Below are 25253 nucleotides of genomic sequence, written 5' to 3'. Positions count from 1 at the left end.
ATCAAATCAAAAGGTGGCTACTATGAAGAACCTACAATTTGACATATTTTCAGTTGTTTCACTCTTTTTTGTTGTGTATATAATTACACATGTGTTATGCTTTCAGTGTGAATCTACAGTTTTCATAGTCATGAAAATAAAAACAAAACTCTTTGAATGAGGTGTGTCCAAACTTTTGGTCTGTACTGTTTCTCATCCATGAGAAAAACGGCTGGGTAGCTCGGTTGGTAAGGTGGGAAGCTACCATGCAGGAAACCAGGGTTCGATTCCCGGAGGGGAAAAAGCAATGGTACTGGGGGCAATTACCATATCAATGGCGAGCAGTTAACATCACCCAGTGAGGGTCCTTAGGCAAGACCCTTAACGCTACTGCCTCCCGAGCGCGGTTTCGGCTGCAGCTCACCGCTCCCCAAGGGGATGGGTCAAATGCGGAGAAAGAATTTCCCTTCGTGGGATAAAATACAGTGTATAAAAAAAAAAAAAAAAAAAAAAAAAAAAAACACAAGATGTTAAAACCACCAAAAACACCATTTATATCAGAGTGGGTCTTTAGCGGAATAACATGGAGTTATGAACTTGTGAATTGAGCTTGAATCCATGTTTTGGCGGCGATACCCAACCCCACACCAGACGGACTAACACAGAGCAGAACGCCAAAATCCAATCAACCGGAGCGTCCATATCACTGGTCCATCAGCTCCATGCTACGCCATGTTGCTGCAGAGAGAAAAGGCTCTGAGTGATGGATTCCTAATGAATTTAAAGTCACTGTCTGAGCTGCTGTTGACACCAATGTTGGGCTGGTGTGAATAGAAATCATCCAAACAAACAGAAATATTTGCAGTGAGTTGTATCTCTCAGTTGAGACTCTTCACCTCATGACCTGCATGCCAGCTTCTCCACCAGCATTCACCCACAGAGGGTGACTGAACGGATGGAGTAAGGGGGGCCGGAGCACCCCCCACCCCCCGCTGACAGCTAAGCTGAGTGGCCCTGACAACCCAACAATGCAGCGCTTTCCCGGCATGCCCCGCCCTGTTTGCTCTGCCTCTGGATTCTTTTTAATGACAAAGTGTACAGAAAACAATCCAACAGACTTTTCTCCTCAATCCACCGGTATAGTGAGGGGAGCTTACGCGGTTCCGGTCCCCAGCGTTTCAGACGGCTAACACAAACAGCTGTTACTCGCGCTCCACTGGCCGGCCGCAATGCTTTTCAGCCCCAACAGGAAAGAGGCTGGGAAGCTGCAGCCGTGCGCTCCCATCTTCCAACACGTCAGGATCTCTTGTTTCCACATTTTTCCTTCACACCACCGACATCTTCTGCAACTTCAGGGTCTTGTTGTACTTCAAAGTTGAAGCCTTTTGCTTTGGGAATGATGTCTAATAAATAAATCAGACAAAAACTTGTTTTTTGGGGGTAATTTTTTGGGATAAATAAAAAAAAATGACAAAGAAAATCACAAAAATGACATTTTAATAGGGGGTCTAATCATTTTGTCGAGCTTATATTTTCAAATTAAGAGCACAAAAATCCAAATAACTTATAAGCTTTCAAATCTGAACATTTAGAAAATAGTGGCTCTCTTCCCATCTATGACACAAAATGCCACATTTCTCATATAAAAAAATAAACTCTTCAATTTGTCTTGTAAGTTACATCACATCAAAGAGAAACACATTTGTACACACAAACAAAACAGCTTTGAGGCCTTTGATCCTCTTGAACGCCACATGCCTGTCAGCGCTGGGATCATTTGAACGCGGCGATCACTTCTGTACGATGGAAAGCTCTAATCCAGATAATCTCTAGAAGCCCTTGAGCATCGTTGTAGCTCCTGGGATTTGGACCACCTGGGTTTTGAGTGGACTGTGACACCTGTGGACAAACCCTTTGAAGACCAGGAAGCAGGAAAATTGGTCCGGTTAAGTGCAAAAATAAAAGATTAACGGCAAACAGAAATACTTATGTGAAACTAGAAAAAGAAAAAAAAAAAAGCTAAATGCTGAAACCGACAAATTTCAAATCCTTTAAATGTGTTTTTCCATAAATAACCTTTTTTTTCAGTGTTTAAACAAAGTACAGTGAGTTGAGATGCGGCCATATTTCTGTATCAATCTTAGAACATCTTGATCTGTTTTTTTTAGTTTTTAGTCGCTCCATGGTCCCGTTTTCCTTCATAGTTCCCGATCGATGTGTAAACGTACAAACGTGTGATAAAAGCCGGCAGGTCTTTCGGCAGACTCGCTATTTGCACGTGAAAACCTCCGACTTCTCGCTGCACGTGCTGCACTTGACGACGCAGCACCAGTGGAACTTGCAGTTGCACTGGCGGACCCGCGTGTAGTGGTGCGTGTTGTAGCCCCGCCCGCAGCACATCACGCCGCAGCCGCCCGTGAGGGTGGAGGTGCCGTTGCACAGTCGGCCTCTTGTCCCCGTGCTCCCCGTGGCCGCGTCCTCCTCACAGTAGTTGGGAGAGCGCTCCAGGTAGACCAGGTCTGTGTCTCTGGGCTTCTGGTAGCCCCTAGCCCCTTTGAGGCGCAGGAAGGAAGGCTGGCGGAGCCGAGAGGCCCGGACCGGCTCCACCTGGACCGCCTCGCTGTAGCGCTCCTTCAGGAGGTAGCCGATCTCCCTCAGCTTGGGCAGGGTGATCCAGCAGGTCCTGGTGGTGCAGGAACCAGACACGCCGTGACACTTGCACTCCAGCTTCGTCCTCTCCTGTAGGATCTGGCAAAAACCATAAGAGCAAAAAATAAATAAAAGTTGGGAAATGAAAGGGGAGTAAATTCACAGGTCTTTAGCTCCAATTTAAAACGTTTTAGTTGGTCTCCTCTGGGAGGCTGGGATGCCTGTGGGCACTTCAACTTTCAGCACTGGAGCCAGCGCGCCAAGTTTGTGTCAAAAACCTGGGGAAAATAACTCGAACCCCCAAACTGGAGTCTCTAATTAACTTTACCTTTCTCCAGACCGCGGAATGGCAGGACTGCCGGAGGAAACTGACCAGAGCTGTTGTGCAACCCAACAGATATAGTTACGTGGCGGTTCTGCACCAGATTTTCAGCATGACGTCAAAATGCTTTTCTTCAGACGACAGAACGGACAGGTGACCAGCAGCTTTTGGGTTGTTCATCAAATATTAAAAGACCAGCACATTCTGACTCGTGTTCCTTCTAAACTCTACATAAGTGAATTGAATATTGTGTGAAGCAATTAAAAACAGTGACTGTATATGAGATCTGGACCGATTGACCACTTATCCCTTACGTTCCAAATAGGAAGTACCCGCTGGCTTTAAAAGGCAAAGTCCATCGACTTCTGCTAAGAAATACGCAGCTATTACTCAGTCATTCTTGCTCTACTTCCTGTTTTGAACACGTTCTTGCGAGTTTTTTTCGTGATATTTTTCCTGTAGTGAAAGTTATTCAAGTTCTAAATTGACCAATGAGATGCCTCAGTGAAAGTATGTGGTGTCACGTTAAATGTTTGAAACGTTTGATTGACAGATTTTTTGTAGCCCAGTTTGAAGTGGAAGGGCTGCGGACTTCCAACAAGCTCACTCCTGATTGGTGAGAGTGGTTGCCATAGAAACACTGACTTAGACCAATTAGGACGAATCATGTCTTACCAACGATTTTTGATTCCAATCTGTCCCTATTGCAAAAAACAATGGCGAGTGAATTGACTTCATTTCGTGGAACCGGAATGGAGTCATTTTCTATGGGTGATGTCACTCACTCTGTCCAGTTCTCATATACAGTCAATGGCAGGACTATCCAGTACCCAGGATTTGTATACATATATTCAGACATGTACTTACTTTTTTTTTTTAACCCCCAATAGTCCTCACCCATTTGCCAAAGGAAAAATCCTTATAAATATAAACATTTTACAGAGACTATTTATGAATCAACTGCGTTCTAATGATGACAATTTGAATGATTTTTCAAAAATTAAATACATTTTGCTTTGAAAAAAAACAACCTGTTTTAATGCAATGCATTGTGGTCTATATCTGCCAATCTAGTGGGCATTGATGCAAATAGACATCTGAATTTCCAGACATTGAATTTTGGAATTGTAGATTCGAACACCCCGAAAAATGGCGATCGCCCTTAATAATGCATGGAGTAGGGAGGAAATTTGGACACATCCCTGGATTAAGTTGCACATCGCTCCATCTGTATCTCATTAGTCACTTTTAAAACAACATCCATTCATTCCTTGATGACATCTCTGTCTCTTTTTGTTTTAGGACATTTGTTCTCTTTCATTTTCTCCTGACCCATTTTCAGATACACCTTTCACACCTTTTTGGAGTTTAAAACAAAACAAAACCTGTTTTAAAGGGTCTATACCATGCTATTCTAAAGGCTTTTATATTAAATAATATCCATGTTTATGATGATCAATTACCTTTGGCACACAAAAGAGCAATTTTAAAATTAAATATTAGTTATTATTCTAAGTTATTTTCCTACCCGGAAATAAAACGACTCGATTTCTGCGGTATTGCCTTTCCCTCCTTGTACGGGAAGGTTTTACTTCTTTTTTTTTTTATCCAATATGTAATTCTATCTAGAAATTTGCCAATCTTTCTTAAAAATTACATTTTTTTTAATTCTAAAGTGGGAGTTGTTTATTTGACTTGTAATTCAGAGGCCTAATTTTTTTATATATATCTTTATGGAATAACATTAAAGATTTAAATATCAAATTTCAGTATCGGGCATCACCTGTTTGGGAAAAATCTAATTTAGTGCTTTCAAAAGTGTTTTTAGGTTCATTTTTTTGTTGCTTGGACTCATAAATAATGACCTTTCTAATGACTTTTTTTCAAAGTGAAACCTTTGATGTTACCTTTCGACCTGCCTCATTGTTGTGTAGATTCATTAGCCGGCGGGCATTCTTCTTGATTTCGCGGGCGTCCACAAAGCGGCGGGAAAACTCCACGCCGTACTTGACGTCGGCCGAGCAGCCGCCCCATTTCCAGCCTTCCTCGCGGTTGTGGTAGCCCTGCTTGTCGCGATCGCAGCCACACTGGCTCAGGTTGCCCTGGCTGCACGCCGCGGTCACGGCGTGGGCAACTCCGGCCGCGGTGATGGCGTAGGTGAAGGCTGCCTCCCTGCTGCCTGAAGAAGACAAAGCAGAGTTTACGTGCAGTATGTAAGACAATAAACTGGAGCAGATTTCGCAAATTGGAATATTTTACGTGAGGTCAAAGAATCATTTTTTAAACTATTTTAAAAACTAGAACAAAAAAAACTATTGTTTTTTAGGACATAGTTTCTGCAGAGCGGCAGGAGTTTATTAAAAATTCACCCCTGAGTTGTGGGCGGGACTGTTGCCAGGGAGCAACCCCTACCCCTCTCCATTGCTGAAAGCTTTCTGTTTACATGCTCTACACTAGTTTACAGCCCCAACCTAACATTATCGGACGAACAAAAAGGGCGAGCACTATCTGAACTCTACAGCCGTACAGTTTTTAACCAGATGGCGACTCAGACAAAGAAAACAAAGACGTACATGGATCTAGTCGTCTAGTGCAGTGTTTTTCAACCAGTGTGCCGCGGCACACTAGTGTGCCGTGGGAGATTGTCCTCATTAACTGATCTAAAAACATTTCCCATCTCCAGGAGTGTTCATCCAAACAGTCATCCAGTGTTCATCCAAACAGGCCCTGATAAAACACTGAGTAGTTAGGAATATAAAAGATGTAAAATACATTTTCTTTGCGTTTATTTTATTTTATTAAAGACATTTTGATAAGAATGACGGTACAGTACCGCGATTCAGCTGCACCTTCGGCTGTATTTTGGAAAAGTCCCGTCCCTTTAACTGTCTCCACCAATCATTCTTGGGGAGCTTAATCACATGTCATCAGTCTGACCAATCAGAAGTGGTTAAAGTCTTCACTTCCTTGTCCCGATTTAGCTCGTAAAGTCGCTCAGTTCTAACAAAAATACCAGTTAAAGCTCGTCTTTAGCGGTGTAGCTTTGCACAGAATCCTGTATCAGACCGTGGAACAAGTGAACAAAACAATGAAGCTCCGAAAACCGATCTCCAGCCGTTTTATGCACTACATCTCCCATGATGCATTGGGTCATGAGATTGACAGCGCACAAGGAGATCTGTTGTTAAACGTCTTGAAACAACGAACACACATCAATCTGTTTTTAAATCTTCTAACTTAACTTTTATTGCATTTTTTAGAAAAAAAACAGCTGCAGTTTCCAGCTATTTCTGACACAATTTTCTCAAAAATGCATGTGAGATTGTGGAGGGACTGTAGATCAATACAGACTATGAGTTTCTCTTTTTTTTTTTTTTTTTGGATGCTGGTGTGCCGCGGGATTTTTTTTAAGGTTAAAGTGTGCCGTGGCTCAGAAAAGGTTGAAAAACACTGGTCTAGTGGATGCATCAGAATGGAGCGGAGCAGGGAGCTTGTAGCCCGTCCATATTTCCATATTTTCTACCACCTTTTTCAATCAGCAACTGACTCACAAGTATTTCAATAAAGAAATAATGAAATGCAATTTTCAGTTTAATCTTGTTTATATATAGTCTCCACTAAAAACACAGTTTTCATCCGAGTGCGTCTTTAATCCATTTTCTGCTCTCTTGTTTCCAGTTTTCCCCCAAAAATAGAAAAAAACAAACATTGGAACTAATGTGTCACATGAGACCACAAACGTGCCCTTAATCGCAAAACTCCTTCGTTTTCGGAAACATCCGAGCTCGTAAGTCTGCGTGCCTACGTGGAATTTTGGAAACGCTGACCGTTCGACCAACTTTGGCAATTCCGACAACTTCTGGATTCAAATTACGTTAAGGAGTGTAATTGTTAAACAATACGCAGCTATAAAGAAAATTATACGATGGATATTTGTTTTGGCGCACGAGAAACCATTGTGGATATTGAAATAGTTGCACTGCTTTCTCGCAGTAAAGACGTCTGTGTTTTGGATGAAGTTGTTTGAGTTTCTGTCGGTCAGTTTTCATTCTTTCCTGCTGGATGAGGCTAAAATCCGCTTGAGGACAAGTCTTCTTTGGGAAAGTTTCACCTCTACAAATGATGCTCCTCCTGCACACCTGCAGTCGCTTGGGGCGTTAACAAGTTCAGTGAAGTGACGGCTGTGCCCTTGTTTTGAGCCTAAGAGTCCCTCTCCCTCCATCTTTGGAGGTCCACATGATCCTGCGTGCTGGAACAATCTGGGGCCGGTCTATTAACTGAGATGTGCCCGTTTCCAACCTCGTCAACATCACCGTTTGAACTTCAAAATAAAAGCTTTAATATTTATGGGGTGGAGGGGAAATGAATTTATTGGCTCTCCAGTTGGAAATGGGATATCCTCCTGCTGCCACCAGGGAGAAAAAAAAATGCTGGGCCTGCGTTCATCCTAACAACCCCGACTATTAATGCACCACTTCTCAGGGAGAGGCAATTCCAGTGGCCCTATTCCAACTTGGATCTTTAAGGCTGCGGTTTCTTTTGTCCGTAACTCAAAACAAACTCGGAAATCTCCTCTCATCAGGGAAAATCTGCAAGCTCCTTAGATGCAAGCTGAGAGGGTTAGCCGTCTCCTCACACTGACATTTTATTTTGACGGACCTGCGGTGATGCATCCCTCCATTGTTGCCATCTCCTGTATCTGCCGGTGCTGATTTCAGTTGGTGGTTTCTAATGTGGGCATTTAATGAGTTCCTATAAGAGGAATTCACCACCCAAGAGTAGTGACTTTTTTAAAAACTCCTTAACAACAGAGCTTTAGCTCCAGCGTTGACATTCTTTCAACTATCGTAAATCTTCAACTGTTTACGCATTTTACCAGCAGAATCTGAAGCGGAGAAAAGCGACTTTGCGCCGTAATGCAACCGATTCACGTTGATTGTGTAGAGCAGGAGTCTGCAACCTTTAACAGGAAAAGAGCCATTTTGGCCTGTTTCTAACTCATCAAAACCTAGTCAGAGCCGAAAAAATGTTACATTACCTGTCAGGAAATATTGATACTGCTTTGCATTGATTTCATTGTTACTTTTATTATAAATTTAAACTATATTCCTTTTTTTTGGGCATGAATAAAAACAGAAGTATAAAAAGACACCAGCATTTTTTTTAAATGTGAAATTGATTTTTACTTTTCACACAAACCATTATGACTTCCTTTAAAATTTAAAGATGCCCTGCGCTACACAGGATCGTCCCAGTGCAGCTAATGTTCTCCTATGAAAGGTTTCAAACAACGCAAGAAAAAAAAACGAAAACTGCATTTTCTCTTGTTATACCACAGGTCTACTTTGGTGAGCCGTGATCTTTTTTCCTATGTACTACTGTTTTAACCTCAGCATAAACATGGATTCATAGGTTTATGATCCTGCAAAAATGTAAAAAAATATATAGAAATATATATTTTAGCGACTCCCCTCTGGACAGCCACTAGCCATGTCATTACATTAACTGAGCAATCACAAGTTTAGCTTAGCTTTTTTTTTTGTGCATTCTGGAGAAAGTGTTAAACAAATAGGGCTCTTGATGTCACCAGGGATGTACATTTTTGTGTTGTACTTCTAGGTGGACCTCAGCCATACATTTATAAACTAAACTAATCTAAATTAGATTCAAACTGATTCAGTAGTGCTTACTTTTAAAAAGTACTATTATTTTGTATTTCTTCAGCCAGAGAGCTACAATGTAAGCATGTGGCTCCGGAGCCTCAGGTTGCAGACCCCTGGTGTAGACCGTTTAGGAGTGCTAGGTCACAGAGCGTGTTTTATTTAGGCGTCACTGGAAACATATCTGTTTTTTAAAGGGTTGAAAGGGCCTAAAAGGAATAGGCGCGGTGTTCCAGCCCAAACTAATTCTTCATATCATTCCATTCGGAGATCTTCTTCTGATTCTTCCCATTTCAGCTTATCAATTGGACCATTCTGGACTTGAAACACTCAGGAGATTCTTTCTTGTGCTTTTGGTTCCATTTAACCGTTAAAATGAACAGGAAAGGCTTCAAACCATGCAAAAACAGTGGTGTATCAGCTAAATTCTCAGCTAGAAATGTAAAAAACAAAAACGTTTAAAAAATTCAGGAGACATTGACCTTTTTTTTTTTTACTTGTGTCGGAGGACATAAATAAAAAAAATATTTATTTTTATCTAACTTGTTGTGAATCAGTAGCTGGGGGGCTATTCTTCTGGTAGGGCTGGAGCATGCACTCTCTGTCCCCCTATGTCTCCCTGCTGTCTGGCCTTGGGGGGCCCCTGTGGCGGTCCTGCTGGCCCTGGGCTGGGTGGCGGATGTGATTGCCCTGCAGGCGGTTTTCCTCTATCTGCTACCGTGCGGGTGTTGGGGGTCCTGGCTACCACTGCTGCTTCTGGGGTCATTATCTACCCCAGAAGAACAGAAACACTCATTCTGTCACTCAGTTTGCGTGACTGAGTGAAATGTTTCACGTGTTAGTCTGAATGCATATGTATGCGTGTGTGAACGTTATCTGTATTGTGTCCATGATTACTTGTCTGTATGAGAACATTATTGGAGACAACAGGTATGTTTGTATCATTTGAGTTTGTATGTATTGACAGGCCCCGCCCCTTTAAGATGCATAATACATCTAAACCTGACAGTAGTGATTATAAAAAGTCCAGCAAATTGTTGGTTGTTACTTTATGATACCCCCTTCTATAATCATGCTCCTTCCACCCCCACCCCTCTAACATACCTCTCTCTTCTTCCGTCCTCTTCTTTTCTCTTCCCCTCCAACAAAAAACAGTTACGATTAAAGTTAATATAAATAAAGTTTAGTCTAAATTGCAAAAGGGGTTTATTCAAATATACACCTTGTGTGTCAGAAGATTCATAACCCCATGTTGTAAAAGTAAAATAAGTATATTTGCTCAGCTGCTGGACAGTTACACACACAAAAAAAGTCTTTGGAAAATATCATTTTTTTATGGAGAAAATTCACTCGGCAAGCCACAACCCCCAATGGAAGGAGGGGCGGGGCTTCACGCTCACAAATTTTTTCTAAAATAATACATCTCTGTACAAACTGTCCTAGATAATGACAGTTTTTTGGGGGGGCTAAAAATGTTATAATCATAATTAAGATCACTGGGAATGCTTTGAAAATAGATTAAAAAAATGATCAGTTTTTTTATTTATTTATTTTTAAGTCCAAATAAATTCAGATTACTTAACATTTATTTGAGATGTTTATGTATCATTTTTGGTCATGTTTACGAATATTTGGCTTTTTAAAGCATTTTAACTCAGCCTCTACAACTGAACTGGTCAGCTTTTGTCATTATACATCAAATTTCTAACTTCAGATTTCTCGAAAGCTTCTCACTTTTCTGCGGTTCAACTTCTTGTGAAATTATCATTTATATTTCTGTAGAACAAAAAAGTTTTTTAATCAATAAATCTTCAGTGTATGCAGTGGATTTCACACAGGAAGTGGACTCAAACCTCTCATGTGTCTCTAAAGTTCTTGGACAGAAAATCTTTTTTAACAGATTTTTTTTTTAAGGAAAAGGAAAGAATCCAGACGCCTTGTCTGCCTGTCTTGGAGACCGATCGGTCCCAGGACTGCTCTATCAAACATGTTTCAAACCCACAATGAGACCGCAACAAAACACCGTAGAGTGAAACGCAATTTATAGAAAAGGTCCAGGCGCAAAGCGGACGTTCGTCTGATATAAAGCTGGGGGGAATGCAGCCGAAAAAGGATGTGGGTCCAAGCATTAGTACTTTGGGGACGTCCTGATTAGCCTTCATTGCTGGAGTGAAGACATCTTCAGTTCTCTGACTGCAAGCGGAAATATTGTGCTCCTCCTTTAATCTGGAAACCAAGCGTTTGTAGCTTGGTGGATTCAAAGTTACGTAGCCCGTGTCCTGACATGGAAAAAATAAAATATATTTTGTTCCCACAAATGAATATCTTCTTCCCAAAAAATAATATTCTGTTCCCACGAAATACCATTTCGTTCCCTTGAAATAATTAATTTGTGCGAACGAAATAATTATTTACGTTATAAGTCATATGAGCATTATTTGAATTTACAGCAGAAACCTACACATTTCTGTCTGTGTGTGTCTCATTACATGGCATTGAAGACACGGAGGATGTTTAGAGATCAAATTTATTTATTTTAAAAAGCACAACAGCATCGGTAATCAAGTTTTCATATCTGGGTTCATTCACATCCTGGTACGCTCTCCATCCATCCTGCTGCAAAAGCCGCTTTCTGCCGCTACTTCCGTGTCTCTTTGACCCACGTTCGTTCAAGAGGGGAAAAATAAAAACAAGAATGATCTATTTATTATTGTCTATTTATTAACATCTGAAGGCTACATGCTACGTATCCCATCATGCATCACACATATCCCATAATGCATCTCGACCAATCACTGTGGCCCTGTAACCGTGATGCGTTCATAGACAATCGGACAAATGATAGGCTACGTAGCATGTAGCCTATTAGCCTTCGGATGTAAAGCAACTGCTAAAAAGTATGATGCTTTTGTAGAGCTTTTTAAAATAAATAAATCTGATCTCTAAACATCCTCCGTGTCTTCCATGCAATGTAATGAGACACACAGACAGAAATGTGAAAATATCTACTGTAAATCAAACTATTGTTCACATCTGTGTTTATGAAGCTAGGAGCTAAGTCCGGTAGGCGAAACACCAATCCGTGTTTCTGAATGACTCGCACAAATTAATTAATTCGTGGGAACAGAATATTATTTTGTGGGAACAAGATACTGTTTCGCTTCCACAACTTAATTATTCTGTGGGAACAAGATATTAACTTGTGAGAAGAAGATATTAATTTATGGGAACGAGATATATTTTTGTGAGAATGAGATATTAATTTGTGGGAACAAAATATATTTTATTTTTTCGATGTCAGGACACGGGCTCCGTACAAAGTAACTACGGGAGAAAAAAAAAGGACAATTCAGTTGTCCTTTTTTGCTTTGCTTTATACAGTCCACCTGCTGACATTTGAGGTTATCTTTAAGAAAAAGAAAGAACACTAAGGGGTAAATTTGAATAAGCTTAAAGTGAATGAAAAAAAAACAGATTGTACATTTAAATAAAAAAATTAAAAATGGTTTAAACTTAAAAGTACACGTTGTAAACTTGAAGGAATTTTTTGAACATGTGAAACAATAAAATTATAAAATTGGAAAAATAAGATATTGTAAACTTGAAATAAATATTGAAAATTTGAAGAAAAAAAAGTTAATTTAAACTTGAATAAAAAGACAAGTTAAGCCTATAACTAATAAAAAAATCTTTATTTGTATTTTCAACTTTTTTTTTTTTTTGCTGTGCTTTCAGTTCTCAGTTGTGAGTTTTCCAGTTTTCAACACCAAGCTAATCCAATTTTTTACGTATGGGCGGGGCTTTGAGCTGATTGGCTACCGGGTCATGATTTCCCATGATTCTCAAATAGGTTATGGTAACGTGGGGCCTTTTCTGCTCCGAAAAAGGAAAACTTTCAGAGTTTAAACAAAATGTTGAAAATGTTCATGTCTGTCTGAGAAAAGTGTAGAAAATGTGTAGTGAGGAGTTTCCCCTGTCACCAAATGGGGAAACACGTCCTGTAGCCAATTAGCTCAAATCCCCGCCCCACGAAAAATAATAATAGTTCTGCAGCGAAAACTTGAAAAATGAATTGAAACTGAAAGCAAAGACAAAGAAACAAAAAAAAAGTATAAAATACATATAAAGATCATTTTTTATTTTGGTAAGATTTTTAGGTTAAATTTTTTCTTTAAATTATTTATGTTTTATTTTTTCCATTTTTCAACATTTATTTCAAGTTTAAATTTTTTTTTCAAAATTAACTTTTTTCCTCTTCAGATTTTCAACAATTCCTTCAAGTTCACAATGTGAACTTTTATGTTTAAAGCTGTTTTTCATAATTTACAATGTCTTGTTTTTAAATTTTGTTTTTCAAATTTACAATCTGGTTTTTTATTCACTTTAAGCTTATCCTAATTAGACCCCAAAGACTCCCAAAATCCCAAAGATCTTTGATCTTCTTTGTGCTAGTTAGTGTTTCACTGGTTGATAGTTGGACCAGAACCGTTCAAACATCCTGCAAACAGACTGACCTACTCTCAACTCTTGTCCGAAGACGGTCCTCTCCCCCAGGGCTGAACAGTTCCAACGGGCGTAGCGGAACTGGTACTGGCACTCGTTGATGCCTGACTGCGCGCCTTCGCCAATGATGATGATGGCATCTGGCCGGCTCTGGCAAAGGGCTCTTTGCCGGGGGGCCAGTCCAGGTATCTTGTTGCAGATGATGTTGGCGCCCAGGGCCACCACAGACGACAACGCCCTGCAGGCACACAGATGGAGAACAGGCTTCATCTCTCCTGGAATGTGACGACAGTCATCAGATCTAAATGTCTTATGAGGTGAAAGTCTAAAGCTACGCTCGCACTGCCCTCAGAAACATGCGATCAAACAACCACTTCCAATGACGAGTCTACGTAAACGCACGTAAACATGTCTCGAATTTCCACGTTCTAAACTCTCACACGTAGGCACGCAAGTTTTTAGAATTATTTTAAGGCTCTGTACAAAACGTGCAGCCATTGAACACACAAGTTAAACCAGATCAAACTTTGACCAATCAGAGACTCAGATTTGGTAGTGACCTATGGATGACGTCCCTTTTAATTCAGGGACGTGCCAACCGTTTGAAAATTGATCATGAAGGAGAAATTAATTACTGCGGTTTGTGCTCGGACAGAATTCTATGACACCAAGTTTTTTTATATATCGGAATAGAGCTGTAAAAGAAAAACCCTGGAGCAATATTCACCAGATTTACACCACTTTGACATTTCACACCAAGCCTCTTCCAACTGCAGATGCTTGTAAACAGTAGAGAGAAAAAAATAAGAAGAAGCCCCTCCCTTCTTGTCCAGTGTGAACACCATTTGCTATGTAGCTTCAAAGAACATCCAACATCAGCCTCTTTGTCTAGTTCGAACGCCTAGATCCTGTTCTTGGTAATATTATTAGCAAAGTGCTGAGACCATGAAGTGCAACAACTTGAGGCAAAAAAGTAATATAACCAAGTAAACCTTCCCCGTTGCTCGGTTACAGTCAGAAGCAAAAATGTAATAACCCTTTTATATGCTGCCAATGATAAAACAGATCTGGAACCAGGTACAAATCCATAACAACAGGTTGTCTCATCAGGCAAAATGGAAAAAACAAAACAAAAAAAGATGCCCAACAGGAGAAAAAAACGTGTTTGAAGTTGATGTCCTTTGACGTTGACTAGATAAATGCATCCATTAGGGAGGAAATATTACTTTTGTTTAGTTAAAGCTTTCTCCTAAAAACCCATCTGTCCGTACACCTGTGGCCCCTTTCTGCAGCTGGGGAAGATGAAACCAGACGAGCGCGTGCGATGAAAGGAGACAAGCGCGTGCGATCGCAGTAACGTACAGATAGCTGCCGCTGGTGAGGATGAGGAAGATCTGCGGGTAGTAGACAGACAGCAGCGCACTGCGAGACGAGATGATGAGCATGGTGGCGCATTGAAAAAAGTTCCGCTTTGATTTTTCTAATTAAAAAAAAGAAAGAATTTCAAATTAAAAGACGGATTTATGCGTCGTTTCCTGTGGGGTTCAGGGGCTAACGGGGCCGAGGCGCGTGGCGGTGGCTGCGAGCTCCGCTGTCCACGTGCGGGGGAGAAGCTGCATCCCTCGGCCGCTCTGCGCGCTCCGCCACCTGGACTAAAAGAGGACCAAGTTGGGGGTGTGGGAAAAAAGTGAGGGAGTGGGAAAAAACGGGAGGTGGGGGCAGATTCCCCCAAGGGCCCTATATTTCTATCCACGCACCGACCATGCCACGGATGTCATGGGCACGTGACCAAATAACGAGCAAATTCATTGAATAATACTTATTAAACACAAACTTGCTGCTAAATGTTGTCTCCCAAAAACGCCCCAATATTGCGCCCCCTTGTGGTAATACTCAAAACAAGCTGACCTTTCAAATCCTGTCGATATAATTGATGCCAACGTTAAGAAGAAACACCAAAACCAATAAATAAATAAAAGAGAAACAAAAGAATTTTTTTTTACCATTTCTTCTCCAGGAATAATAATAATAAAAACACCAGTATTGATTATTTGTAAAGTTGGAATTTTGTCTTTTACATCAACTTCCATGGTCTGGGGCTTTGTTTATTATTTTCAGATCAAATTAATCATTTGCATCAAATGTATTTATTTCCAAACGATAGATGTTTTTTTGGTTCTGTCTAACAACTGGAAAGGAGACAAAATGCACACAAACCTAGAAATTTTGAGTATTACCTGAACCTAAAGTGATGGTATTAAAAAAACAATCACTTATCCCCAAGAAGTTATAAATTATGAAAGAAGTTATGAAAAGTACAAATTTACTAAGTAGGATATAATTAAAAAAAATCACTTAAAGTCAACTTTTTAGTCAGTGGTAAAAAAAAGGCTGCATTTCCATGGAACCTAAACATAACTTTGTTGTTTTTTTTTAATTTGAACCCCTGGCATTATATTTTCTGTCTTTTTTTTTACTCTTTATTCTCACTTCTCTCTCTGTGTAAATAATCGCATTAAACCGCAGTTGCTGCAGCCACAATTCAACAGCGCTCTTGATTTGTTACAAACATCTTTTTTCTTTTTCTTCTTCTTCAAATGACTGTGGAACAGAGTGAGTAAAGTATTTGTTGAACGTTAGAACCAAAATGTAACGCATTAGGCCAGATGCTGGAAGAATGAATAACGGGAATGGCATCATTAGCAACATAAAAGTGAGTTTCAGGCCGGGAGAATCTAGCAGCGAGACTCGCAGTTTATAAGATTAACAACTAACAGTCATTTTGGATCTCTTTTACTTTTTCAACTCACATAATTTCTCATGTTCTAATGTAAAGCTTTGACACAGCACTAATGTAAGCCAAAACCCCTCACTTTTTTGTGTTTTCAAACTGGCAGGACACGTTTTTTCTAATTTATAGAGCAGGTATGTTTAAAAAAAGGAGTTAACTTAAAAAAAAAGAAAAATGTGTTTTATAAATCAGATAGCTTTAACGTCCCCAAATTATTACTAATTTACTATCTACAGTACATGTTACTCAAGACATCATGCAAAATTAAAAAAAAAAAGGTAGGAGGAAACCTACTTTTTCCTAAATTAGAGTTGAAAAAGTCCTCATTTATCAGCAGTCATTATGAAAAACTCTAACAAGATTCTCAAAACAGTTTAGATGTGTGGGTTTATAATAGGAGCGTTGGCAGAAAAAACTTGATATGAACATTTTTGCACTTTAGTCTCCTCTTTTTCTGCTGTTTAGGACTAATCTATGTAACTCCATCCGTCCATTTACCAAAACTGCTGAATTCCTCTTTGGGTCACAGGGTTGCTGGAGCCTATCCCAGCTGTTGGATGAAGACAGGGTTCACCCTGGACAGGATGTCAATCTTTGTCAAGGCTACACATGTAGGAGTCATTTAGAATCACATATTAACTTATGAGGCCTGTTTTTGGACTGTCTGAGAAAAGCCACACGTCCAAGGGGAAAAGACTTGCAAAAGCCGTAAAAAAAAGTTTTCATGGACTTTTCATTGAAAGTGGCCGTTCGAAGGTGCGGCGCCGAGGGCGTTGTGAACGTAGCTTACCAGTGAGAAGGTCCTGGTTCAAATCCCAGTTGGGACCTTTCTGTGTGGAGTTTGCATGTTCTCCTCGTGCATGTGTGGGTTCTCTGGGGACTCCAAAAAACATGCGTCATAGGTCAATTGATTACTTTTAATTGCCCCTAGGTCTGCATGTCAATGTGTGCGTCAGTGATGGACTGGCGATCTGTGCAGGGTGTACGCTGCCTTTACCCAAAGTAAGTAGAGTAGTCTGCAGCAACCCCAAAAGCGATTAAGTGGGTTTAGAAAAATCGATGGATGGATGAAAAAAAAAAGCTAAGCTACCTGTAGGTCATAAAAGTTGTGATTATTTGCACAATGATATCAGAAGAATTTCCAAAATAAAATAAAGCAACTTTTTTAGGGTAAGCTTTTCCAGTCTAAGTCGTGCATTGGAGTTAAAAATTGAAGATGATATCAAATGTAGAAAAATCGATAGTCAAGATCCATTTCTCTTTATACAAGAATTTCAATGAATGGTGATTGTGACAAGCATGCTTCGTCCTGCTGCAGTCCCCAACAAAAACTTTATTCCCTGCTGCTGAAGCCAGCTGAAACCACTTTAAGACACAACTAAGTAAAACAACACGTCCAGACTTCATGGGCGCTTTGGGCTGAGTGCTACAGACAGCTCTGGGTTTTGATGTTTTCACAGCATTTGTTGACAAGAAGATCAATAGATGTGCAATGACAGGGTTGTCCTTCAAGTGTGAAATCGGAGCTTTCGTGAGATGGGTCAAGACGGCCGTCTAAGGCCTGGGTTTCGCACGTCACGCGAGTCTCTGAACCACCGGGACACCCTGATGAGTTTAATGTGTTTGGGTCGGACAAGTGCATATGAGTCGCTTTGGCGTGTGACCGCAACGCAGTGAGCTGCTTTCAAGCCAAACCACAACGTCAGAGGTATTGTTTAGACTATAATAGAGCCGGACAAACACATGGTGCTTATAGATGTAATGGGGGCAGAAAGATGGAAGTATGGAAACGAAGATCACCCTTCAAACGCCGTCAAAAGACGGCCCAGCACAGACGGTACTTAGTTATGGGGCCTGATTTAGAGTCCCTGAACGATGAGGGAAGCAAATTGCTTCCATGTTGGGGACAAAGCCATTCTGCTTTTGAACCAATTAATGCAGAGCAGAGACATGTTTGGGAGAAACTGGATTTATGCTTTTATTGTGAAGGAAATTTTGAATTCATACGATGCAGATGTCACAGAATGAAGTTCTTTGAATTTAAATTGTTGCAGAAAAAGTGATAAATGTATGGGTTGTAGTCTAAAGACTCCCTCCGATCATCTTTTGATCTATTGTAAAACTGTTTCCAGTGATCTTTTAATCATGTTTATGTTCTTTTTAGCCAAAATCTAAAAACCCATGTAATTTTCCAGGACATAGTATCTGCAGAGCAGCAGCAGTTCATTAAAAATATGTCATTAAAAGTGAGCAAATCCGTCCCCCATTCCCATTCCCTATCTGTTAACATTTTCTCCCACTAGCTTACAGCCCCTCACACCCTCAACCTAACATTACCGGTGCAACAATTGAAGCTATCCAGTCGTACAGTTTTGAGCCAGATTCCAGCTCAGATGAGGAAAACAAAGACGTTCATAGATCTATTTGTCTACAAGTGGATGCATCAGAATGGAGTGGAGCAGGGAGCTTGTGCCCCACCCAACATATTTTCAACATCACAAATGTTTTGTTTTTTAAACAGCATTTCTTTCGTCTGTTCCCAATTAATTTTAATGAGGAAATACTGAAAAATGCATTTTTAATTGTCTTTATATTTGTGCTCCATAATCAGAAAAATGTTTTTAAAAAAACAGAATAGCATAGTGGGTCTTTAAGTATGGCAAATACGTGAGCCTCAGTGGGAACAGAGAACATTATAGTCTAAAAATCTACATTCAGGACTTTCTTGTTTCTTTTGCTGAATTTTAACCATCACATAAAGGTTTTAGGATCTTAAATGACACCTGTGTGATTTTTAGTTCTTCCTTTTTTGTGTGTTTTTGCTCACTTCTCACTGCAGAGGGAGACAAAGCATCAGGAAAAGGTTCTGGGTTTAGACCAAAACCCTTCGTGTTTGGAGCCTTCAAGCTGAAAGCTTCTCTGAAGGCTTTAAGACAAAACAACAAGCGTGTCTGCTGCTTTATTATGCGTTTAAATGGATTCAGAAAACTACACCACGTTGAAGCTGCATCGGAACAAAGAGAACGATTCATTTCTGCAGGGAAATAGTCAGTTTGCAGTTTGTCAAACCACCAGGGGGCGCTTTGCTGTTACCTTTCTGTGCCTCCACCATCTTGATTCCTTCCACTGAATTTTAAAAGTCAGTTTTTGTTATAAAGTGTCCGTTAAAGCTATTTCTGATGCTCTAATATGTACCGATTTGACATGATAAATGTTTTCCCCCTACATAATCAATATGTACAAATATATCCTCCTGACTAACAGCAGTGTGAATTTGTCCTCTGTAGAGAACATTTCTAAACCTGATTAACATCCAACTACAAGAAAATAACTCCTTTTTGTATCTACAGAGGACTTTTGGGGTTTTTCAATAATAATAGATATGAAGGGGTGGAGCTCCGGGAATTGAAGTTTTTGGTGGATTTAAAAAAGATTTGACTAAACTAATTATTTTTAATAAGAAAATATGTAAACATATTCACAAAAATGAGGGTATTGAATAAAAAATAGATTTGAATTGATTGTGCGGGTGCATAAAAAAAAAGCCTAAGAGTTTTCTTAAACCCAGTTTCACATGTCAGTAAAGGGACATACATATAAAAAAATTATTATTAAAAATAGAAGCAAAATTTCTGCTATGTTTGGACAGAGTTTAGCCCAAGTAAAACCTAAAAAATATAAAGACATTTTTTATTCTCGGAATAACCATTAACCCATGATATGTGATAAAATATATTCTTTTTTGTTTTAATTATGTTTTTGATTTCTATTGTTTTGAGTTTTTAACGGGAAAATTCTTCCAGAAACAGGGATGCAGCCTCCCAAAATCAATCCTCTTTGCTCTATTGCATCACCAGAGGAGTAAATCTGCTGCAACCAGTGTGATCTAACACAAGCGGATTTGATCTGTTAGTAAAGAGTTGTGGCATTTGGAGCTTTGGGGAATCAAACGTGCGTTACAGTGCCAACTTTCTATTCCCTTGCACATACGTGGGCTCTGAATGTTTTTTTTTTCCTGTTGAAATGCTCTTGACTCCTTTCTCCTCCTCTTTTTCTTTCCCTCGTTCACACATAAAGGGATGGAACCGCAAACCTCTTGACCGGCTCTAGTGGGCTCTGATAGCTGGAATCAGGAGAAAGTGCAGCAAATCCCGTCTTTTTGGAGCGTCACTGTGTGTTAGTGCTGACCTTGCTGATTGAGTTTGCTCACAATCACATGGGTCAAGGCCAGGGTCGGCCTCATGCATCATTTAGTTTAATGGCCGTTTCCTGCCGGCTCTGAAGCACACGTTGGAGGGAGCGGGCAGACTGACGTAAGGAGGAAAGATCGGAGAAAAAAAAAAAAATGGAGGATAAAAGCGATGTTTAAAAGTGGTGGTGGTGGGAGCAATTGTAACTTTTGTGGCCTGTCTGTGTCACCAGCCCCCCTGTGGGGACGACAGATGTGTGGATGATGTCATGCAGAAAGGGGATAAGGCAGAGGAGGGGCGGAGAGACGGGAGCGCGGGAGGACAGTGGATGGGCGGAGCCTCCCTCTCTCTCAGAGCGAAAGATCGAGCAGGATTAGTCCATTTTTACAAGATGCGACTTGGGATGGTTTCCAAAGTGGGAGACCAGAAAACAAACAACAAAAAAAACAGTTTTTTTTTACACTTGTACACTGTAAAAACACCAAATGTGCTGAAGCGGTGTCCCTGAGCGGCGGACCTCCTCTCAAAGCCTCTCCAAACAATGGAGCTATAATTTACCTTGAGAGGCTGCTGCCAAACTTCTCCCTCTGTCCCCTGACCTGCCGCAGCATAAGAACTCAATTGTTCTTGCGGATCCCGGTGACAATGGCTGTTTGTGGTCGTCGAAGGGGGTTGGGTGGAGGGGGCGAGAGAGAGAGAAAGGTATCGAGGAGAGGGTGAAAGCAGATCTATGTGATTGTCACCGCCGCCTAGGTGGAGCTCAGAGCCAGAGGTCAGGAGCACAGCAATGACCCGCTTTTCCCAGCCGCCCGCTCTGCGGCTAAAGCCAGAGACGTCTCTCTGCCAGTTAAGAACTGTGGGATCGGTTTGGCTTGTCTGCAGTTCTACCCCCACCACCCACCACCTATGTGTGCCCTTGCAGGCGAATTGTGCTGACATGGCTGCCAGGGGGAGGGGGGGGGGGGGGGCTGTTTGAATGAAGCAGGCGGATGTTGCCCAATGGTTGCAGGGCACAAACTGCGGCCAGTCCCGGCTTTGTTGTGTGTTCCGGGGAGAATGAGAGCTCTTGGATCCAGCACAGGAAAGGAGCCGACAAGGAAGGCGACTTGTGGGACTCCTCCAAAAACGAGGAGCAGGGCCTCCAACTGGCCAATCCCAAATCCCAGTTCAGTTCTGGGTCACTTTTGCACAGCAGGAGTGCACTGATTGCTAACATGGAGATTGCTTAAAGACCCACTCTTAAGCAAAACCTGGTTTTTAAGCGTAAAAATGCATTTCTGAGTATTTCTTTATTCAAATCGTCGTGAATCAGGAAAAATGTTTGAGTTGGCCTCTGATTTAAAACTGTTCGGCTGCATAGCTCCAATTATGCTCTCTATTTTTGTGGCACTGGTATTGTTAGGTTGGGGGTGTGAGGGGGCTGGAAGCTAGTGGGAGAGAGTGTAAACAGAGAACTCTCAGCGACGGGGACGGTCGGGGTTGCTTCAATGGTCCTGCCCACAACTCGGGGGGGCAAATTTCTAATGAACTACTGCTGCTCTGTAGAAACTATATCCTGGAAAATGACACATTTTTTTGCTTTTGGCCAAAATCGGCATAATCGTAATTAAAAGACCAAATGATGATCAGAGAGAGTCTAAGGAAAAGTTCGCAGGCTCCCTTCACCATCGCAGGCTTGCGGAGCGTGGGCCTGACGCCAACGCAGACACATTCAGAAGACGCGCCGATGACCACGCAAGGCCTGGAGGCGCAGATGGCAGCTGACGCCCACTCTTCTTCCACTGACATGAGTTTAAGGACACCGTTAGCCCGCTTGGTAATCATTGACCCGTTACCTGTGGCAACCGAGTACCAACAGGCCACGCTAGCAGTGGGACGCTGCTGCTGGTGTTATTACACGGACAGATTCAGCTGCAGCAGGTCTCTGTGAACTGAAACGACAGAGTTATGAGGCCTCCTCCTAGTCAGCTAAAGAAGAAAGAGGTGAATGATGTGATCATTCATGCAAAACCCCCTCATCATACAAAGGGGCCTCATCTCAATTAAGCATACCCAGACTTCAAATGGAGCATCCCTTAAATTGAAAAAGTTGGAGAGTTTTGATTAACTTGATCAAGTTAGAAGATCCAGAATCCCGCTGGGTTGTCCTCCTCAGTGGGGTTTTCAGGATGGGGCATGGTACTGCACTGCAGCACCATAGAGGGCTCTCGGCCGGGGTAGGGGGGTGAAAAAGGTGGAACAGGGAGGGAGGGGAGATGAGCGAAGACGACATGTTGGTCCTTTCCACTACCTCCTCCCACTCTTTGCACACCTCCCCATATCTGGCTCCTCTCCACTTGCTCCTTCCTCTTCTCCTCCTGCCGCCGCCTCCTCGGCCTGTGTCTGAGAACAGTGGCCTGAAATAAAACTAAGAGGGGGCCCTAGGCGAAGAACGCCAGCTTTGTCTCAACCGCCATCCACACTGACGGAGACGTGGCAAGGAAGGAGCGCAGAGGGTCTGACTGCGGAACGGAGAATCTCGGCCTCCTGGATCCTCAAACCGATCCTCGTGTCCCTCGGTTCCCGCACCTCCACACTTCAAACCTGCTTTCAACAAAAAGCCGTAAAACAACTTGATCTATAAATGGGATAAATTCTTCCTAACCAGCCTTAATTGACGCTAACGAGGGGATGGAAGAGTGTCCAGGATCCATCAATCTGAGGATTGATCAGTGCAGAAATCCTGTGCTTGCTGCCATCTATGGCACCAATAAACATCTGAGGCTGTTAGACATTTTACATTTTATGTTTAAAATATTTTTGTGAATTTATCTTCAATTTTTTTTATTTAATCATCCCATTTTCTTTAATAAATCCCAATACAACAAAAACTTATATTTGCTAGTTTTCTAAATAAAGGTTTAATTAATTATCCTGAGAGAGAATAAATTCTTCTTTTGAGCATCATTTTCTTTTGCTAAATAAAATGAATAATAAATGTATCTAAAGCTCCTAGATAACATAAAACGTTAATAGCATTTTATTTTACAAAATAAGAGACTAAATACATTAAATATTTTCAGTCCTATGAAGAAATCAAAGTTGAGGTTTAAAAAAATACATTAATTTCTTTCTAAATATGTCCTTTACAAAAATAATGACTCTTCCAATTCAAATAAATAGTAAAACATGTAATTCCGCATCTATTACAACATTGTAATATCTCTTTATGGTAATAAATCTAAAAAAAATTAGAAAATGTGGCCAAGATATCACATTAGAATAAATGTGGCAACGCAGGGCTGGTTGAATTTTACACACTCAAAAATGTGTTTGCAGGCTAAACAGTTTTCTGTGTGTGTGTGTGTGTGTGTGTCTGTGTTTATTTTGAGTCCCATCATGGGATCAATATGAACTTGTGTCACCCTATAATCCCAATAAGCAACAGGCTGCACTTAGCTAGTGTACACACACACACACACACACACACACACTTTAATCCTATGGTATATTTCTGTGCCGATGGATGGAGCTCGGTCACTGAGTTCAGGGCTAATGTCAGTCGTTGCTGCAGCTTCACCAGACTTACTCATCCCACGGTCAAGTTCAACTCCATGCACTCAAATAATTACAAAAAATAAACTTTAACAACGTTCGATTTTTTTTTTTGGCATCTCTTTCGACAAAAATCTGCAACAAAGGCATTTTATTTTTATCAATTCCCTTGTTTTATTAATAATTGACGACTTCCTAAATCCCACTCCATCTTTTCTCAGTAAAGGAGTGTGTGCTCCAGCATTCCAGGGGAGTCATTCAAAGTTAATTTTTAATCTGCATCTTCAAAGCACATCATCTCCAACATATAAAGACGGATTGACTTCATGTGACATGTCCTTTCATTTGTGCCCCTGCATTATTAAATAGGAACTCTGCAGTATATACTGAATTAAGTCTGTGTAACATTCATTTACTTTTTCTAAATTATATTGCATGGATGTCCATCTAATTATTTACATTTTGTTTTTTTTTCAAAATAAAAGTGTATGTATATATTGTGGCTTTATTGTGCTGAGATTTAAAAATTAACTTTTTAGTAATTTGGGTTGTTTTCAGGCAACTTTATTACCAACAAAATTAGTTTTTATAATAAACAAGCAAGAGCAGATAGAAAAAATGTGCTTTTCTTTGTTCTTTTTAAAATAAATTACACACTTACTCATAAAAACCAAATAAAAACAGGATTTTCTTTAAGTAAAAAGCAACTTTTTCAACTTTGGACTGCCTTTTCTCCTTCTTCTCCACAGATAGTTGATCATAATTCGGCAACTCAAAGTCACCGGAGCTTTTGAAGAGGATAAAAGGACTTTTAAAGTTTTTACAAAAACTTCATAAGTCCATTAAGGCTGGGAAACAGGAGTGTCACGTGACCTAAACTCACAGGTGAGTGGCCTTTTTAAGGGTAGCATTTAGAGTTAAAGTCTTCAGCTAAATTGCTTTAAATAAATAAGTAGTTCCATATTTTCATAATCATTAATAAGGAGGGACTATTTCACACCACATTTCAACTTTACAGCTAAAATATAAATTATTGCTCCTTATTAAACAAGATAAGGGGTTAAACAAACTAATAAAATAAAATCAGACTTGTTAGTGACAGTGTTCCAATTTTGGTTCAAAATTACTTGTCATATGAAAATTAAATAAGGTAAGGGGGTCTTTCTTCAAGTCTAAGCTTATATTAAACATTTATTTTAAAATAAAACATAACACTTTTATGTCATGTGTATTCGTTAGCTGTTAGCTTATCAAAACAAATAGTTCTTTTTTTATTATTAATCGCGGAAGGGTAAAACGAGGGCAGGGTGTGAGGCAGCTCAAAATATTAAACGCAGCCCCCTTTTTTGGCTGTAATTTGGTTGCCTTCTTTTTGTTTTATATAGATTTTTATTTTAGATGTCCTCCTCCCTCGTGTTGAGAGACGTTAAACGAGCTGCGGGACAGCCGCACTCCCGGCAGGTTGTTGTATAACCGAGTCTCACCTCAGCTGAACTCGCCGCATCTGGCTCCTCGGCGGCGGCGGCGCAGTCTGCAGCCTGAATGCCCCCAGTGAACCGAGCGACATGGCCGGTGAAGGAAGCGCGGAGACACGTCGCTACAGAGCCGCTCTCCCACATCCTCTT

General features: G+C 40.7%; 2 protein-coding genes across 5 annotated transcripts in view; one reads left to right on the top strand and one right to left on the bottom strand.

Annotated features, from left to right (window-relative positions):
• Positions 1–3158, top strand: part of atxn10 (ataxin 10) — a 19119-nt gene extending 15961 nt beyond the window's left edge. Inside the window, exon 12 of the mRNA XM_020714324.3 lies at positions 2967–3158. The gene's annotated coding sequence lies outside the window, so the exon portion shown is untranslated. The remainder of the gene's footprint in view (positions 1–2966) is intronic.
• Positions 13–25253, bottom strand: LOC101170723 (protein Wnt-7b). 4 transcript variants are annotated; one of them, XM_020714331.3, is made up of 4 exons: positions 25113–25253; positions 13125–13351; positions 4858–5129; positions 13–2727 (listed from the first exon to the last, which is right to left on the bottom strand). In XM_020714331.3, exons 1-4 carry the CDS (start codon positions 25193–25195, stop codon positions 2248–2250), a joined length of 1062 nt encoding a protein of 353 aa, XP_020569990.1. In that variant the 5' UTR covers positions 25196–25253; the 3' UTR covers positions 13–2247. The 4 variants fall into 4 exon arrangements, with proteins under 4 accessions (XP_020569990.1, XP_020569987.1, XP_004082952.1 ...); XM_020714328.3 differs by having other exon boundaries at positions 13129–13351; positions 25113–25247; XM_004082904.5 differs by lacking the exon at positions 25113–25253 and adding an exon at positions 14476–14889.

This window comes from Oryzias latipes, chromosome 23 (genome assembly GCF_053564925.1).
Source record: "Oryzias latipes strain Hd-rR chromosome 23, Olatipes_Hd-rR_3.1".
Taxonomy (NCBI): Eukaryota; Metazoa; Chordata; class Actinopteri; order Beloniformes; family Adrianichthyidae; genus Oryzias; species Oryzias latipes.
This window is presented reverse-complemented; position numbering and strand designations above follow the sequence as displayed.